The sequence below is a fragment of the Oryctolagus cuniculus genome, chromosome 8 (genome assembly GCF_051225735.1).
Source record: "Oryctolagus cuniculus isolate XC-2025 breed Fujian yellow rabbit chromosome 8, ASM5122573v1, whole genome shotgun sequence".
In the NCBI taxonomy this organism is placed as follows: Eukaryota; Metazoa; Chordata; class Mammalia; order Lagomorpha; family Leporidae; genus Oryctolagus; species Oryctolagus cuniculus.
The window spans coordinates 91,743,453-91,761,814 of NC_142874.1; the positions used below are offsets into that span (position 1 = coordinate 91,743,453).

Sequence of the window (18,362 nt, forward strand, 5' to 3'; positions counted from 1 at the left end):
TCCACTGGGATCTCACTCGTGGAGATCTTTCATTTAAGTCATTTTTTTTCCCCCAGAGTGTCTTGGTGTTCCATGCCTGAAATACTCTCAGCCAGATCTGCATGCCTTAAGGGCTGATTCTGAGGCCAGAGTGCTGTTTAGGACATCTGCCATTCTATGAGTCTGCTGTGTATCTCGCTTCCCATGTTGGATCGTTCTTTCCCTTTTTTATTCTATCAGCTAGTATTTGCAGACACTAGTCTTGTTTATGTGATCCCTTTGGTTCTTAGTCCTATCATTATGATCAATTGTGAACAGAAATTGATCACTGGGACTAGTGAGATGGCATTGGTACATGCCACCTTGATGGGATTGAATTGGAATCCCCTAATATGTTTCTAACTCTACCGTTTGGGGCAAGTCGGCTTGAGCATGTCCCAAATTGCACACCTCTTCCCTCTCTTATTCCCACTCTTATATTCAACAGGGATCACTTTTCAGTTAAGTTTCAACACTTAAGAATAACTGTGTATTAATTACAGAATTCAACCAATAGTAATAAGTAGAACAAACAAAAAAAATACTAAGAGGGATAACGTATTAAGTTGTTCATCAACAGTCAGGACAAGGGCGGATCAACTCACCATTTCTCATAGTGTTCATTTCACTTTAACAGGTTTCCTTTTTGGTGTTCAGTCAGTTGTCACCGATCAGGGAGAACATATGATATTTGTCCCTTTGGGACTGGCTTATTTCACTCAGCATGTTTTCCAGATTCCTCCATTTTGTTGCAAATGACTGGGTTTCATTGTTTTTGACTGCTGCATAGTATTCTATAGAGTACATGTCCCATAATTTCTTTATCTATTCTGCTGTTGATGGGCATTTCTGTTGATTCCAGATCTTAGCTATTGTGAATTGAGCTGCAATAAACATTAAGGTGCAGACCATTCTTTTCTTTCCCAATTTAATTTCTTTTTTTTTTTAATTTTTAAATTTTTTTTGACAGGCAGAGTGGACAGTGAGAGAGAGAGACAGCAAGAAAGGTCTTCCTTTTGCCGTTGGTTCACCCTCCAATGGCTGCCGCGGCCAGTGCGCTGCGGCCGGCGCATCGTGATGATCGGAAGCCAGGAGCCAGGTGCTTCTCCTGGTCTCCCATGCGGGTGCAGGGCCCAAGGACTTGGGCCATCCTCCACTGCACTCCCGGGCCATAGCAGAGAGCTGGCCTGGAAGAGGGGCAACCGGGACAGAATCTGGCACCCCGACCGGGACTAGAACCCGGTGTACCGGCGCCAAAGGCAGAGGATTAGCCTATTGAGCCACGGCACCAGCCCCATTTTAATTTCCTTTGGGTAAATTCCAAGGAGTGGGATGGCTGGGTTGAATGATAGGGTTATATTCAGGTTTCTGAGGAATCTCCAGACAGACTTCCATAGTGGCTTTACAAGTTTGAATTCCCACCACCAATGGGTTAGTATCCCTTTTTCCCCACATCCTCTCCAGCAATTGTTGTTGGTAGATTTCTGAATGTAAGCCATTCTCACTGGGGTGAGATGGAACCTCTTTGTGGTTTTGATTTGCATTTCCCTGATTGCTTGTGCTCTTGAACAGTTTTTCATGTGCCTGTTGGCCATTTGGATTTCATCTTTTGAAAAATGTCGGGCCGGCGCCGCGGCTCAATAGGCTAATGCTCCACCTAGCGGCGCTGGCACACCGGGTTCTAGTCCCGGTCAGGGCTCTGGATTCTGTCCTGGTTGCCCCCCTTCCAGGCCAGCTCTCTCCTATGGCCCGGGAGTGCGGTGGAGGATGGCCCAAGTGCTTGGGCCCTGCACCGGCATGGGAGACCAGGAGAAGCACCTGGCTCCTGGCTTCGAATCATCTCTATGCGCCGGCCACAGCGCACTGGCCGTGGCAGCCATTGGAGGGTGAACCAATGGCAAAGGAAGACCTTTCTCTCTGTTTCTCTCCCTCTCACTGTCCACTCTGCCTGTCAAAAAAAAAAAAAGAAAAGAAAAGAAAAAATGTCTATTGATGTCCTTGGCAAATCTCTTAAGTGGGTTGTTTTGTTGTTGTGGAGTTTCTTGATCTCTTTGTAGGTTCAGGTTATTAATCCTTTATCTGTAGAATAGCTTGCAAATATTTTTTCCCATTCTGTTGGTTGCCCCTTCACTCTCCTGTTTCTTTTGCACTACAGAAACTTCTCAATTTGATGCAATCCCAATAGTTAATTTTGGCTTTGACTGCCTGCGCCTCCAAGGATCTTTTCTAGGAAGTCTTTCCAGTGCCAATATCTTCCAGGGTTTCTCCAATGTTCTCTAATAATTTGATGGTGTCGGGTCGTAGATTTAGGTCTTTAATCCATGTTGAGTGGATTTTTGTGTGAGATGAAGGGTAGGGGTCTAGCTTCATGCTGCTGCACATGGAAATCCAGTTTTCCCAGCACCATTTATTGAATAGACTGTCCTTGCTCCAGGAATTGGTTTTAGATCCTTGATCAAATATAAGTTGGCTGTAGATGTTTGGGTTGATTTCTGGTGTTTCAATTCTGTTCCATTGGTCTATCCATCTGTTTCTGTACCAGTACCATGCTGTTTTGATTACAACTGCCTTGTAGTATGTCCTGAAATCTGGTATTGTGATGCCTCTGGCTTTGTTTTTTTTGTACAAGATTGCTTTAGCTATTCGAGGTCTCCTGTGCCTCCATATGAATTTCAGCATCATTTTTTCTAGATCTGAGAAGAATGCCTTTGGTATCTTGATTGGTATTGCATTGAATGTGTAAATTGCTTTTGAGATAATGGAGTTTTTGATGATGTTGATTCTTCGAATCCATGAGCATGGAAGATTTTTCCATTTTTTGGTATCCTGTTCTATTTCTTTCTTTAAGATTTTGTAATTCTCATCATAGAGAGCTTTAACGTCCTTGGTTAAGTTTATTCCAAGGTATTTGATTGTTTTTGTAGCTATTGTGACTGGGATTGATCTTAGCAGTTCTTCCTCAGCCATGGCATTGCCTGTGTATACAAAAGCTGTTGATTTCTGTGCATTGATTTTATATCCTGCTACTTTGCCTAACTCTTCTATGAGTTCCAATAGTCTCTTAGTAGAGTTCTTTGGATCCTCTAAATAAAGAATCATATCATCTGCAAAGATGGATAGTTTGACTTCTTCCTTCCCAATTTGTATCCTTTAATTTCTTTTTCTTTCCTGATGGCTCTGGCTAAAACTTCCAGAACTATGTTGAATAGCAGTGGTGAGAGTGGGCATCCCTGTCTGGTACCAGATTTCAGTGGAAATGCTTCCAACTTTTCCCCATTCAATAGGATGCTGGCCGTGGGTTTTTCATAAATTGTTTTGATTATATTGAGGAATGTTTCTTCTATACCCTGTTTACTTGGAGTTTTCATCATGAAAGGGTGTTGAATTTTATCGAATGCTTTCTCTGCATCTATTGAGATAATCATATGATTTTTCTTCTGCAGTTAGTTAATGTGGTGTATCACATTGATTGTTTTGCGAACATTGAACCATCCCTGCATTCCAGGGATAAATCCCACTTGGTCTGGGTGGATGATTTTTCTGATGTGTTGTTGTATTCTATTGGCCAGAATTTTATTGAGGATTTTTGTGTCTATGTTCATCAGGGATATTGGTCTGTAATTTTCTTTCAATGCTGCATCTTTCTCTGGTTTAGGGATTAAGGTATTTCTGACTTCATAGAAAGAATTTGGGAGGATTCCATCTTTTTCTATTGTTCTGAATAGTTTGAGAAGAGTTGGAATTAGTTCTTCTTTAAATGTCTGGTAGAATTCAGCAGTGAATCCATCTGGTCCTGGGCTTTTCTTTGTTGGGAGGGCTTTTATTACTGTTTGAATTTCTGTCTCAGTTATGGGTCTGTTTAGGTTTTCTATGTCTTCATGGCTCAATTTAGGTAGATTGCATGTGTCCAGGAATCTATCCATTTCTGATAGATTTCCCTGTTTTATGGCATACAAGTCCTTGTAGTAAGTTCTGATGACTCTTTTTATTTCTGTGGTGTCTGTTGTTACATTTCCTTTTTCATCTCTGATTTTATTGATTTGGGTCTTTTCTCTTCTTTTTTTAGTTAGTTGGGCCAATGGGGTGTCAATTTTATTCATTTTTTCAAAAAAGCAGCTCTTCACTTGGCTGATTTTTTGTAATTTTTTGGATTCAATCCTGTTGATTTCTTCTCTGATTTTAATTATTTCTTTTCTCCTGCTAGATTTGGGTCTGGTTTGCTGCAGATTTTCTAGATCCTTGAGATGCATTGGAAGCTCATCTATTTGGTACCTTTCCAATTTCTTGATGTAGTCACCTATTGCTATAAACTTTCCTCTTAACACTGCTTTTGCTGTATCCCATAATTTTTGATATGTTGTGCTGTTATCCTCATTTACATCCAGAAATTTTTTGATTTCTTCTATGACCCATTGTTCATTCAGGAGCATGTTGTTCAGTCTCCACGTGTTTGCATACTCTCTAGGGATTCCTGAGTTGCTAATTTCCACCTTCATTCTGCTGTGGTCTGAGAAGCTGCATGGTATGATTCTAATTCTTTTAAATTTGCTGAGACTTGCTTTATGGCCTACTATGTGGTCAATCCTAGAGAAGGTTCCATGCACTGCTGAGAAGAATGTAAAATCCTTAAATGTAGGATTGAAAGTTCTGTAGATATCTGTTAGATCCGTTTGGGCTATAGTGTCGTTTATATCTACTGTCTCCTTGTTGATCTTCTGTCCTGTTGATCTGTCTGTTTCTAAGAGTGGAGTATTGAAGTCCCCCAGTACTATTGTATTGGGGTCTAAGTCTCCCTTTAAGTCCCTTAACATACCTTTTAAATAAACCGGTGCCCTGTAATTAGATGCATATACAATTATAATAGTTACATCTTCCTGTTGAATTGAACCCTTAATCATTATATAGTATCCCTCTTTGTCTCTCTTAACAGTTTTTGTGTTAAAGTTTATTTTGTCTGATATTAATATGGCTACACCTGCTTTTTTTCATTTCTGTTGGCATGGAATATCTTTTTCCAACCTTTCACTTTCAGTCTGCATGCATCTTTGTTGGAAAGATGGGTTTCTTGTAGGCAGCAAATAGATGGGTTTTGTTCCTTAATCCATTCAGCCAGTCTGTGCCTTTTAACTGATAGAGTTAAGTCCATTAACGTTCAATGTGACTGTTGATAAGTATTGACTTTGCCCTGCCATTTTCCCAAAGATATTTTCTAGGATATGCTTTGAGCTTCCTATGATCTTTTACTGGTAGGTTTTCTTCCTTTACCTTCTTTCATATTGATGGCTGTGTTTCTGTGTGTAGCACATCTTTAAGCATTTTTTGCAGGGCTGGATGAGTGGTGACAAATTCTTTCAATTTCTGTTTGCTATGAAAGGTCTTTATTTCACCTTCATTCACAATTGAGAGCTTGGCAGGATATAATATTCTGGGCTGGCGGTTTTTCTCTCTTAGTACCTGGGCTATATATCGCCATTCCCTCCTAGCTTGTAGGGTTCCTGATGAGAAGTCAGCTGTGAGTCTGATTGGAGATCCTCTGAGAGTAATCTGACGTTTCTCTCTTGCACATTTTAGGATCTTTTCTTTATGTTTCACTGTGGTGAGTTTAATTACAATGTGTTGTGGTAAGGATCTCTTTTGGTTATGTTTGTTAGGGGTTCTATGAGCTTCCTGTACTAGGATGTCTCTGTCCTTCTTCAAACCTGGGAAATTTTCTGCTAGTATCTCATTAAAAAGGCCTTCTAATCCTTTCTCCCTCTCCATGCCTTCAGGAACTCCTAGAACCCGAATGTTGGTTTTTTTAATAGTATCCTGTAGATTCTCGACAATGTATTTTAGATTTCTAATTTCCTCTTCTTTTCTTTGGTTTGACTGTATACTTTCCTGTGCTCTGTCTTCTAAGTCTGATATTCTCTCTTCTGCTTCACCCATTCTGTTTTTAAGGCTCTCTAATGTGTTTGTCATTTGATCTATTGAATTCTTCATTTCATTATGATTTCTCGTCACTATCACAGTTTCATTTTCTACTAGTTGTTTCATTTCATTTTGATTCTTCCTTAATATTTCATTTTCATGAGAGAGATTTTCTATCATGTCCATTAAGGATTTCTGTAGTTCAAGAATTTGTTTTTGAGAACTTGTTAATGTTCTTATCAATTTTTTGAGATCCGCTTCTTGCATTTCTTCTATCTCATCATCTTCATAATCTTGAATTGGGGTGTCTGTTTCATTTGGGGGCATCAAAGTGTCTTCCTTGTTCTTATTACCTCAGTTTTTGTGTTTGTTGTTTGGCATATTGGAGATATTCTTTGGTTTCTTCACTGTGGTGCTTTTTCTCGTTTTACTATGACTAGATTTAGTGGACTCTGTTTTTGATGGATCCTTAGAGGCTGTGATGGGTGTGGCCAGAGAGCTCTGTTTGGTTCTTCAGGGTTAAGGGTCTGCCAGAGGTGACTCACCCAGATTGTTCTCTTGGTTGCTTGCTTGCGCTCTTTCTCTCTCTCTCTCTCTTTTTTTTTTTTTTTTTGACTCAGTTGGGAAGTAATTCCACACAGCTGAGTAGAATTGAGGGTAGTTGATGTATGATGCATTCGTCTGCTCTTCCCCTGGGACCACACAAAGAGTTTATGCAGTCCTCAGTGTGGTCTCAAATTTCTCCGCAGTCTCTCACCGGGTTGCCAAAGTTACCAAGTTTGTGTACTCGGTGAGTTCCCTCGCCCCCCCTCAGATTTTCACAGTCTCAGTGCATTAGCTCCACACTTTCACTAGGTCCTAACCTCCTATTATTTCTCCCCACTAGAGTCAGGTTTTTCTGCTTGGCTGATGGTGGGCACCTCTTTACATATGTCCAAAATGGTGCCTGCTCTTTGTCTTGCTCGGCTTTTTAAGGTGAGTGGAGAGAGAGGCTAGTGTCCGTGCCAGTTCCCCTTATTTATTCATTTTTTTCTCTCCTCCAGTCAGTCTGGTGAACTTTCCCAAGCGGGGCTTCAGGCCTCGTTCCCTGTAGGCTCTTTCTGCCTTTCCCCGCCAATGTCTTGGGTTACTGGGGTTTTTGTCTCACCTCCCCTTCCAGCGCTGGCGCACAGACTCTGCAGCTGGGCTTCCACGTGGTGGGTGACCTTGCTCTCCCCATAGGTCCTCCGTGTCACATCCACTAGATCCAGAAGAATTTCCTCTGCAATTTTTTCCTGAGACTACCATAACTCCACTTTTATTAAACTATCTTTTCCCGGACTATTGGTGTGTGCCCTCACTATTCCGCCATCTTGGCTCCGCCCCCCCATTAGAACTTTATGTACTATTCATAAGTAGATATTTTTAGGCAACCTAAATAGTTCCAAAGCAAGTTGTCCATGAGTATGCTTTGGAAAACTGTTTTGCAGAACTTTCATGTGTTTATGTATTCCTGGTTCAGTACTTCTTTGCCATTTCAAAGACTGTAGTTGTCCAAGTAAAATCTTTTTATTTATTTATTTATTTATTTATTTATTTATTTATTTTGACAGGCAGAGTGGACAGTGAGAGAAAGAGAGAAAGGTCTTCCTTTGCCGTTGGTTCACCCTCCAATGGCCGCCGCGGCCGGCGCGCTGCGGCCGGCGCACCGCGCTGATCCGATGGCAGGAGCCAGGAGCCAGGTGCTTTTCCTGGTTTCCCTTGGGGTGCAGGGCCCAAGCACCTGGGCCATCCTCCACTGCACTCCCTGGCCACAGCAGAGAGCTGGCCTGGAAGAGGGGCAACCGGGACAGAATCCGGCGCCCCGACCGGGACTAGAACCCGGTGTGCCGGCGCCGCTAGGTGGAGGATTAGCCTAGTGAGCCGCGGCGCTGGCCCAAGTAAAATCTTTAAAAGAGTAGAGGTTATTATAGTTTCAAAAAAAATGAGTAAGCTACTGTCATAAACGTTTAAAGTGCTGCGTGTTTAGTTTTGTTCTAGGTGCCGTATCACCAGCGGTCGTGGTGCCTTCCATGCTCCTTTTGCAGGGAGGAGGCTATGGCGTTGAAAAGGGAGTCCCGACCTTGCTCATGGCTGCTGGCAGCTTCGATGACATTCTAGCCATCACTGGATTCAACACGTGCTTAGGCATGGCCTTTTCCACAGGTAAACTTATGCTGTTCTCTTGCACCCTGAACACATAGCTTAAAGTGGTATAAGCGAGGCCAGCATTATGGCACAGCAGGTTAAGCTACTGGCTGTGATCTAGCACCCCATATGAGCCCAGGTTTGTGTCTAGCTGCTCTACCTCCTATCCAGCTACCTGCTTATGCACTTGGGAAAGCAGCAAAAGATGGCCATGTGCTTGGCCCCCTGCCAGCCATGTAGGAAACCCAGCTGGAGTCCCAGGTTCCTGGCTTCAGCCTGGCTCAACCCTAGTCATTGAAGCCATTTGGGAAGTAAACTAGCAGTTGGAATCGCTCGCTCGCACTCTCTCTCTCTCTCTCTCTCTTTCTCTCTATAATCATGTCTTCCAATTAAATCTTTTTTTAAAAAAAATGGTAGAACCATGACATATTTGCTTGATACCTGATTAAGATCAATCAGAAATAGGAAAAACAATGTCAGAGTTATGTCCCTAAGGAGGGACCAGAAGCTCCCTATATTCACTCCCTTCTTTCCTCTAAATAGAGACTGCCCAAGTCAAATGCAGGAGTGTAGATCCAAGGTAGGAAAGTTTTGAAAAAGACAACAGCTTCTGCTTGGAGTGACCTGGGAAAGTTTAATCTCAGAGACATCACACAAAGGATGAATAGGTTTCTCAATGAGCACAAAAGACAGAGGATAGTCCAAGTGAAATGAACAGCATGCTTCTGAAGGAACCATCCCTGTTCTGTTATCCATCCACCTTTTGTGACTCATAGCAGTGATTTTAATGAATGTCTTATTGGTATTTAAAAACACGAACATATTTTGTTTGAAGTAGTGATCAAAGGGGAACTGGATGTGAATGAATGCTACACTTGATCTCAGCCAAAAGGCCAAGAAGCAACTTGACACTTTTATTATCCTTTGGCACAGCACAGGTTTATGTTCACTTCCTAATCTGTGTCCAAAATTGAGAAATAAAATGACTTTATGTTAGTGAAGAAGTACACTTGTTGCTGAAGCTTAGCTTCAGATTCCTTAGTGGAAGCATGCCTTCTGATAAAGGTATGCATTCTCATTCTCTACAGCCCCTGGAGTTACCTTCCTGTGTGATGAGTATGTATGGTCACATAGAACCACACGTCTTCCCATTGTCCCAGAGTCTACCTTCCATCCAATCCTTAGTAAACTAAGCTTCTCAAAACATTGTTTTCATAATAGTACTTTCTTGTTCACAACCAGTGAGGATATGCTGGTATCTGTTAGGTCAAACCTACAGCATTGTCTATATTTTAACTCTACCTACTCAAGCTATTGTTCGTGCTACTTTCCTGTTATACCCCTTTAAAACACAGAGCTCAGCCTTAGCTGCACACTAGAACCACCTGGAGAGTTTTGTGTGTGTGTGTGTGTTTTTTTTTTTTTAATATGGTTAAGTATACTCTACCTTAGACCAGTTAAATCAGAACCTTTAGGATTAGAAAGCAGTGCAGGCAGGATTAGGAACTACAGCATCAGAGCAACTGTTTGCTTGAATCAGGGTCAGGTAGGAGGAGGAAGGCCAGGGCTGGAGAGAGGAGTTGGGAAGAAGAGTCCATTTGGTGAACCTTCCTAGTTGATTTTGCTATATCTCCTCTGTCCCAACTTCTAAGGGTGGTCCTTAGACCTTTTGGATCTGAGCCCACCAGATTTACTGAATCAAAATTTTCAGGAAGAAAGGCCAAGAAGTTCTTTTTTCTTTAAATACCTCAACAGGGGCTAGTGCTGTGGCATAGTGGTCTAAGCCTCCACTTACGGTGCTGGCATCTCATGTGGGTGCAGTTCTAGTCCCAGCTGCTCCTCTTCTGATCCAGCTCTCTGCTATGACCTGGTAAGCAGAAGATGGCCCAATTGCTTGGGCCCCTGCATCTGAGTGGGAGACCTAGAAGGAGCTAATGGCTCCTGGCTTCGGATAGGCCCAGCTCCAGCCATTGCAGCCATTTGGGAAGTGAACCAGCCAATGGAAGGCCTTTCTTTGTCTTTCCCTCTTTGTCTGTAACTCTGTCTCTCAAAAAATAAATTTTTAAAATCTTTAAAAAAAAAAACAAAATGACTATCAAGATTGAAATTAGTTTGCCATATTCTGTACATTCATAATAAATTACGATAACACCTTGAGCAGCAGCTTAGTCTCATAGGTAAGTTGACTTTCGTTGAAGTAAACATATAAAAAGTGCATAAATAATACCTTATACCACCTTTTAAATTTGCCTCAAATGATATGTATCCTCTTATAAGATAGACCCATTTTATTAAACATTTTAAATCATATAAATTTCAGAATGTGAAAAACAGTTGACATCTGTAACAGTTCCTTCTGTGGTATCAGGTGCATTGTGTTGATGGTTGTAGGGTAAACCTGGTTATACCTAGGGACTTAGAAGTCTGCCTGAATTTTTCTTTTTTGTGTGTTTCCAGGGTCTACGGTATTTAATGTCCTCAGAGGAGTTTTGGAAGTGGTAATTGGTGTGTCAGCTGGATGTCTTCTTGGATTTTTTATTCAATACTTTCCAAGCAGTGACCAGGTGAAAGAAATGCATGCTGTGCAAGTTTGCTCTAAAATATCACTGGAACACTTTCCTCAAGCTGAATGTGAAGGCCGTGTTTGAGAAATTTTGAAATTGCTAACTACTCCCTATGTCCAGGAGATTTATGAAGGAGGCTAAATATATAAGATTTTAATGCAATCCTGGACTTTTTTTTTCTCCAACTTATATTTTGTATAATTCAAACTTGACTGTAAAACAAATGGCATCAATTCCAAAATAACAGTTTATGTAAGTTTTAAAAATTTTCATGATACTCATGGCTTTTGGGAGGATGCCTTTTTTTAGTGTCAAAATTATCTTAGATTCTAATGCTAGCAGATAGATGAGACTTTAACATGTCATTATAATACAGTCATAATCCAGTCAATTCACAATCTGAATTCTTTTTTTTTTTTTTTTTTTTTTTTGACAGGCAGAGTTAGACAGTGAGGGAGAGAGACAGAGAGAAAGGTCTTTCTTTTCCATTGGTTCACCCCCAAAATGGCCACCACGGCCTGCGCACAGTGCTGATCTGAAGGCAGGAGCCAGATGTTTCTCCTGGTCTCCCATGTGGGTGCAGGCCCAAACACTTGGGCCATCCTCCACTGCCTTCCCGGGCCACAGCAGAGAGCTGGACTGGAAGAGGAGCAACCAGGACAGAATCTGGCGCCCTTACTGGGACTAGAACCTGGGGTGCCGGTGCCGCAGGTGGAAGATTAGCCTAGTGAGCCATGGCGCCGGCCACGATCTGAATTCTTAATATATATACAGTGACTTTTTAAATTGGGAGACTAAGGTTTTGCTTGTTTCCCTTCTCCTTTCTGAATCTCTTAGGGTAGGTAAACATACATAAAACTATTCTTTCTATATTATTGGAATTATTTTGAGATTTTAGAGCATTTTAATGGGATTAGAAACTGAACTAAAGAAAAATCTTCTTAATTAAGAAAATTAATGTTTCCATTATCAGTGTGTATGGTAATTTGGATTTCTCTTGTTCTCCTAAAAAACTTCAAGGGAAGTTTTATGAATACATAAAATAATGTTCTAAGATTATTCTACTGATGCAACAGAACAGGAAAATGATAGCTACACCTTGTTTCTTTCTGTATGTTAAATGATGTGGTAAGTACTTTAACGTCATCCCCTCCTGCCACACTGTTTAGTAGGGCAGCCCCTAGCTGCGTGTGGTGGTAGCAGGCACAGAACACTTCCGTGGACAGATACAAACGTGTTCTTCATCACTGAAAAGAAATTCTGTTGGGAACTGCTGTTCTAGTATAATCTATCCAACAATCCATACAGAGAGCACTGGTACTATGACCATTTAACTGATGAGGAGATCGAGGCTTAGGCAGGGTAAGTAACTTGAACAAGGTCACACAGGTAGGAAGCAGTGGAGCTGGGTGTAAACTAAGGAAATCTCCCTCAAGAGCTTGCCTGCCTCCAAGCTAGGCACTTTGAAAAGCCTGCTTTCTAATCTGATCAAGAAGTTTACCAGACTGAACAGGGAAAAGTGAAAGAGAGAAGGGTATACAGGTCTCAGACTGTAAAACAAAAACATTACTCAGTCTATAGCTTCTTCAAGAATTCAAGGATTTAGAAAGAAAAGTCAAGGGGGCATCACATTAAGAGTAAACGTGAACCCTGAAACTAATAGAGAAAGGATATCTTTAACCTTCACAACAACTCAGCAATACACAAGTCGATGCTTTCAGGATGAGGAAACTGAGTTCAGAGAGGTTACTGCAGTGATGGACAAAAGCTGCAGTTTTCGCCCTGGCTTGTCTGGCACCAAAGCCCGTAAGTTTTTTTCTGCTGCTCCATTGAGCCCCATGAAATCCTGCAGTGATAACTGCAGATGGAGAGAACTGGTGTTCCTGAAAGGGGAACCTACATTTGTGCATATTCCTTACTGTGCTTTGGCTACGGAAAAGAAAATCAGTGCTGTGGCGTGCATTTATGTGTACAGAGTTTTCTTTTCCTCTAACTCCCAGATGTAGGGAAAAAAAATCAATCATTAAACGAATCAGTTATGTGAAATAAGTACTATCTCTTTTTTCTCCTAAAGGTCAACCTTGTGTGGAAGAGAGCATTCCTTGTTCTGGGCTTTGCTGTGTTTGCTGTGTTCAGCAGTGTGTATTTTGGTTTCCCTGGATCTGGAGGGTTGTGCACACTGGTCATGGCCTTCCTGGCAGGGATAAAATGGGCCAAAAAGAAGGTGAATTTCATCTTAAATTCTTCTGCTCAGGACTCTATCCTAATCAGATTATTTTTTCTTTCCAGATAACTTTCTTAACATCAAATTGATACAAATTTTTAAATCACGAATCTCTTTTCTTTATATATACAAATATACTCCCAAGGTGTATATATATATATATATATATATATATCATTTTCTCTCTTATTTTCAATCTGTAACTAGATGTCTTTTCTTTACTTAAAATATTTTTTTAAGATTTCTTTATTTATTTGAAAGAGTTACACAGAGAGAGGAGAGGCAGAGAGAGAGAGACAGAGAGAGGTTTCCATCTGAGGGTTCACTCCCCAGTTGGCCGCAAAGGCCAGAACTGCACCAATCTGAAGCCAGGAGCCAGGAGCTTCCTCTGGGTCTCCCACGTGGGTGCAGGGGCCAAGGACTTGGGCCATCTTCCACTGCTTTCCCAGGCCATAGCAGAGAGCTGGATTGGAAGTGGAGCAACCAAGTCTCGAACCAGCACCAATATGGGATGCCAGTGCTTCAGGCCAGGGCATTAACCTACTATGCCACAGCGCCAGCCCCTTCTTTACTTAAAATATATCATGGACATGTTACCATGATGACTTCCCTGTTCTCTCTTTTTTTTTAAAGATTTTATTCACTTATTTATTTGAAAGTCAGAGTTACACAGAGAGAGGAGAGGCAGAGAGAGATGTCTTTCATCCAGTGGTTCACACCCCATTGGCCACAACAGCTGGAGCTGTGCCAATCCGAAGCCAGGAGCTAGGAGCTTCCTCCGGGTCTTCCCATGTGGGTACAGGGGCCCAAAGAGCTTTAGCCCTGATATACTCTGAAAACAAAATTTAAAAGTTAGAAGATATGGGAGGTGGGGGAGCAGGCACTATGGTAGTAGTTAAGATGCCACTTAGGACACTCACATCCCTGTCAGAGTTCCTGGCTAGAGTCCTGACTCCTCCACTTCCTTTTTTTTTTTTTTTTTTTTTTTAAATTTTTTTTTTTTTTTGACAGGCAGAGTGGACAGTGAGAGAGAGAGACAGAGAGAAAGGTCTTCCTTTGCCGTTGGTTCACCCTCCAATGGCCGCCGCGGCCGGCGCACCGCGCTGATCCGATGGCAGGAGCCAGGAGCCAGGTGCTTTTCCTGGTCTCCCATGGGGTGCAGGGCCCAAGCACCTGGGCCATCCTCCACTGCACTCCCTGGCCACAGCAGAGGGCTGGCCTGGAAGAGGGGCAACCGGGACAGAATCTGGTGCCCCGACCGGGACTAGAACCTGGTGTGCCGGCGCCGCTAGGCGGAGGATTAGCCTAGTGAGCCGCGGCGCCGGCCTGACTCCTCCACTTCCAATCCAGCTTCCTGCCCATGGGTACAGCAGGAGGCAGCAGATGATAGCAAAAGTATCTGGGTCCCTGCCACCCACATGGGAGACCCAGATTGAATTCTGGGCTGCTTAATTTGGCTGACCCAGCCTTGGCTGTTGCAGGTGTTTGGGGAGTGAACCAGTGTGTGGAAGATTCTCTTTCTCGCTCACTCTCTCTTTTTCTCTTTCTCTCTCTTCCTTCCTTTCAAATAAAATAACAATAAATAAAAATTAAAGATATGAAGGTGTAGACTTAAGCACAGCAGGAAAACACCACTTGTTTTGCCCATACCCCATTTCAGAATGCCAGGTTTGAGTCTTGGCATCATTCCCCATACCAGCTTCCTGCTAATACCCTGGGAGCCAGCAGGCGATGACTCAAGTTTTTGGGTTCCTTTTACCCACATGGGAGACCAAGATTGAGTTCCTGGCTCCTGGTGTCAGCCTGGTCCATCCCAGACTGTTGCTGGCATCTGGCATTTGGGGAGTGAGCCAGCAAATGGGAGATTTCCCCACCCCACCTCTGCCTCCCTTCCTCCCTCTCTTTCCTTCTTTAATACAGATTAAATAAATGAATTTAGAAAATTAAAAAAATAAAAATAGTGATGAGCTTTTAGTATAAAAGTTAAAATACTGTTTAGAACACTCTCATCCAACATTAGAGTACCTGGGTTCAAGTCCATGCTCTTCTTCCAGTGCCAGCTCCCTGCTGATGTATATATACCCTGGGATGCAACAGGTGATGGCTCTGACAGCTGAGTCCTTGCCACCGACATGGGAGATCTGGATTGAGTTCTGGGACCCTCACCTAGACCTGGCCCACTTGTGAGAGTTACAGGTGTTTGAGAAGTGAACCAGTGGGTGGGATATCTCCTTGTCTCTGCCTTTTAACATAAATAAAAATAATTTTTAAATCCAAAGATATGAGGAAGGGTGGCAACCGTATCTTTGTTCTCACAGAACTGATCACTATCATTAAATGATAAAGGATCTTAAATGTTATCTAATAGAAACTTATTGTTTTACTGATGGGAATGAGTGTTGAGAGCCAAGTGGCTTGCATATAACAGGTGGCAGATGTGAACATAAGTAATTATCTGATTCTTTATGACCTGAGAACTTAAATTTTTGCATGCCCTAAGACTAGAAGTATTTAATACTCCATTTAAATCACCCCATTCACATATGCTCTACTTTTAATATTTACAAGCAAAGTAGAAATAGAATCTTCACCCTATATAAACATATCAGAAATAATAATAGTGAAGATACAGAAAAAATTCTTCCCTGATAAACAGGTGGATATGTATATACATATATATGTGGAACTGTAGATCCTTAAAGATGTGAAACAATAAGCATAGAACGTTCCACTAAATATAGATTCTTATTAACTGAAAAAAAAATCTGTTCAATGTACATTCTTAGACACTGTAACAGCTTCTGCTAAATTGGCCTTCAAGAAAAAGGCATTAGCGATTTCTCTGCCATCAGTGACTGAGTGTTTCCTGAAAATCTCAGAAATACTTGACATTGTTAAAACTTTTTAGTACTTTTTCCAGTGTGGTACCCCACACCTCCCCGCTAAAAAAAGTTTTATCATTTTATTTTGTGTTTCTCTGCTTAATGAATTTCAGCATCTTGAGTTTTCTTCTCATTTACCTTCCTCCTTCTGGGAATCATTGTGCATGTGCATTGCCCATTTTTCTACTAGGGTCAGTGCCTTGCTCCTTGGTTAATGCTCCTTTTTCTCATATCCATGGCACAAATATTTTCTTCCAGTTTATCACTTTTTGTTTGTTTTATGAATTTTTTTGCCATTAAACATCCTGACTTTGTTATAGTACACATGCCAGTCTTTTCCTAAGGTCTTTGTAGTATGTGTTATAAAGATAGTTTGTGTTAAAAAGTTAGGGTGTGCCGGGGAAGTTGTTGGCCACTAGGTGCTGCTGGCCACCTTGGACTGCAGGAGCCTGACACTGGAGAAGCCCCCAGGGCTAACCCAGTACTGAAGAAACCAGTGCCTGCTGTAGGATCCTGCTATCTCTAACTAACGCTCCTTACTGACAAAGTTTAACATGGCACTCACTGGCAAAAAGAAGTACTGAAAAAGATCAAGCTCAATGAAAGAATTGTAGCCAAGGGGCAATAAATTGGTAACTGGCTCAGTGATTTACTATACCCAGGTTTATTTTTGCGTATGACTTGATATAACTTTAAATATTATTTTTGTAAAGATAAAATTGGAAATAACTTAAAGGCCAGTCAATAATGAAATGATTGAATACACTACATACTTCCATGCCATAGGTTAATTTGCAGCAATAATGAGATACATGTCTATGTAAGAATCATATAAGAATCCTTATAATTAACATACTGTATAAGAATCTTTATAAATAACATCCATTTGCAACTAATACTTAATATGCTACTGTGCACCATGTATCTTAACTGTTAAAGTGTCTTCAAGGAATTTTTTTCTATGTTCCAAGTAATCTCTTATTTATTGATGCTACAAAAATAAAGCCCATCTTAGGTAAAATTATTTAAATTTCAATATAGTAAAATGCTTTGAATTTTTTTTTATTTGACAGATAGAGTTAGACAGTGAGAGAAGGAGACAGAGAGAAAGGTCTTCCTTCCGTTGGTTCATCCCCCAGATGGCTGCTATAGCTGGAGCTATGCCAATACAAAGCCAGAAACCAGGTGCTTCCTCCTGGTCTCCCATGCAGGTGCTGGGGCACAAGCACTTGGGCCATCCTCCTCTGCCTTCCTGGGCCAAAGCAGAGCTGGACTGGAAGAGGAGCAACCAGAACTAGAACCTGGCACCCATATGGGATGGTGGTGCCACAGGAAGATGATTAACCAAGTGAACCACAGCGCCAGCCCAATGCTTTAGATTTGTAACTTCATATATTAAAAATTTCTGTATATGTTTTGTTGTTTGTTTTTCTTTTAGGAAGATGTTGAAGCAATTGTGGCAGTTGCCTGGGATATTTTTCAGCCCCTTCTTTTTGGACTGATTGGAGCAGAAGTATCCATTGCATCTCTCAAGCCAGAAACTGTTGGTAAGAATTTCAAAGAGGTACCTTTGCTAAGATCAACTCTTTTTATAGTCAGTTGAAATAGTTCCAGTAGGTATATGGTTCCCACTGTTGCAATGACATAAAAAATTAACTATGATCTAAATCTTTTAGAGTGGTTGGTTAGAAAATAATTCTGGTTAATGTAAGACAGTCAGTTTTATGCAGGTAATACTGTTCCTTGTAAAGAAAAGCAATGGAACTGGTGCTGTGCAGTTCCGGCATCCACATGGATGCTCCACTTCTGACCCAGCTCCCTGCTAATGTGCCTGGGAAAGCAGCAGAAGATGGCCCAAGTATTGTGCCCCTGCACCCAGGTGGGAGACCTGGAAGAAGCGCCTGCCTCCTGGCTTCAGATCAGCCCAGCTCCTGATGTTGCAGCCATTTGGGGTATAAACCAGCAGATAGAAGACATTCTCTCTCTCTCTCTCTCTCTCTCTCTCTCTCTTTCTCTCTGTAACTCTGCCTTTCAAATTAATGAATGCTTTAAAAATTAGCAAAGAAAAACGACATTGCTGACCATTATTCAGACAAGTCAGTTCTTTAAAAAAATTTCCCCAAGGACATGAATGTTCATCAAGTTTACTTCTGATGAATGGTCAGAATTTTAAAGATAGTTCTATAATAGAATAAAATGGAATAAAAAAATTTTTCTGTTCATTCATTCTCTTATTTATTCACACATTAAAAATCACATTAAAACTCTCTTGATTGAAAACACTGCACTGCACTTTGTTTCTGTGCATATCCTCATTATTTCTTCCTTTCCTCCCATCATAGTATTTTTCTGTCATTAGGAATCCTATTGTTTGCTGCCTCCTTCTGAATCTCATACTTAGATACTTCCCTTTCTGTCATACATCTTTAAATATCCCTGTTATAGTTTTCTTCTCTTCAGAATTTAAAGTCAGTGTGTGTGTGTGTGTGTGTGTGTGTGTAGGGAGAGAGAGAAGTCCATTCTTACACATGCTGCAGTGCACATGACCCTGAGGACATAAAGCTAATTGAAATAAGCCAGTCACGAAAAGGCTGACAC

The 18,362-nt window shown here is 41.4% G+C and overlaps 1 protein-coding gene across 7 annotated transcripts in view; it reads left to right on the forward strand.

Annotated features, from left to right (window-relative positions):
• Positions 1-18,362, forward strand: part of SLC9B2 (solute carrier family 9 member B2) — a 62,914-nt gene that overhangs the window by 30,704 nt on the left and 13,848 nt on the right. For all 7 annotated transcript variants that reach the window (XR_016212359.1, XR_518645.5, XM_070047788.2 and 4 more), the window contains 4 exons: positions 7,937-8,112; positions 10,552-10,658; positions 12,733-12,882; positions 17,203-17,311. Coding sequence is in view for 5 of the 7 variants with exons in the window: in XM_070047788.2 (XP_069903889.1) it covers positions 7,937-8,112; positions 10,552-10,658; positions 12,733-12,882; positions 17,203-17,311 (542 nt within the window). In the remaining 2 variants the exon portion in view is untranslated. The remainder of the gene's footprint in view (positions 1-7,936; positions 8,113-10,551; positions 10,659-12,732; positions 12,883-17,202; positions 17,312-18,362) is intronic.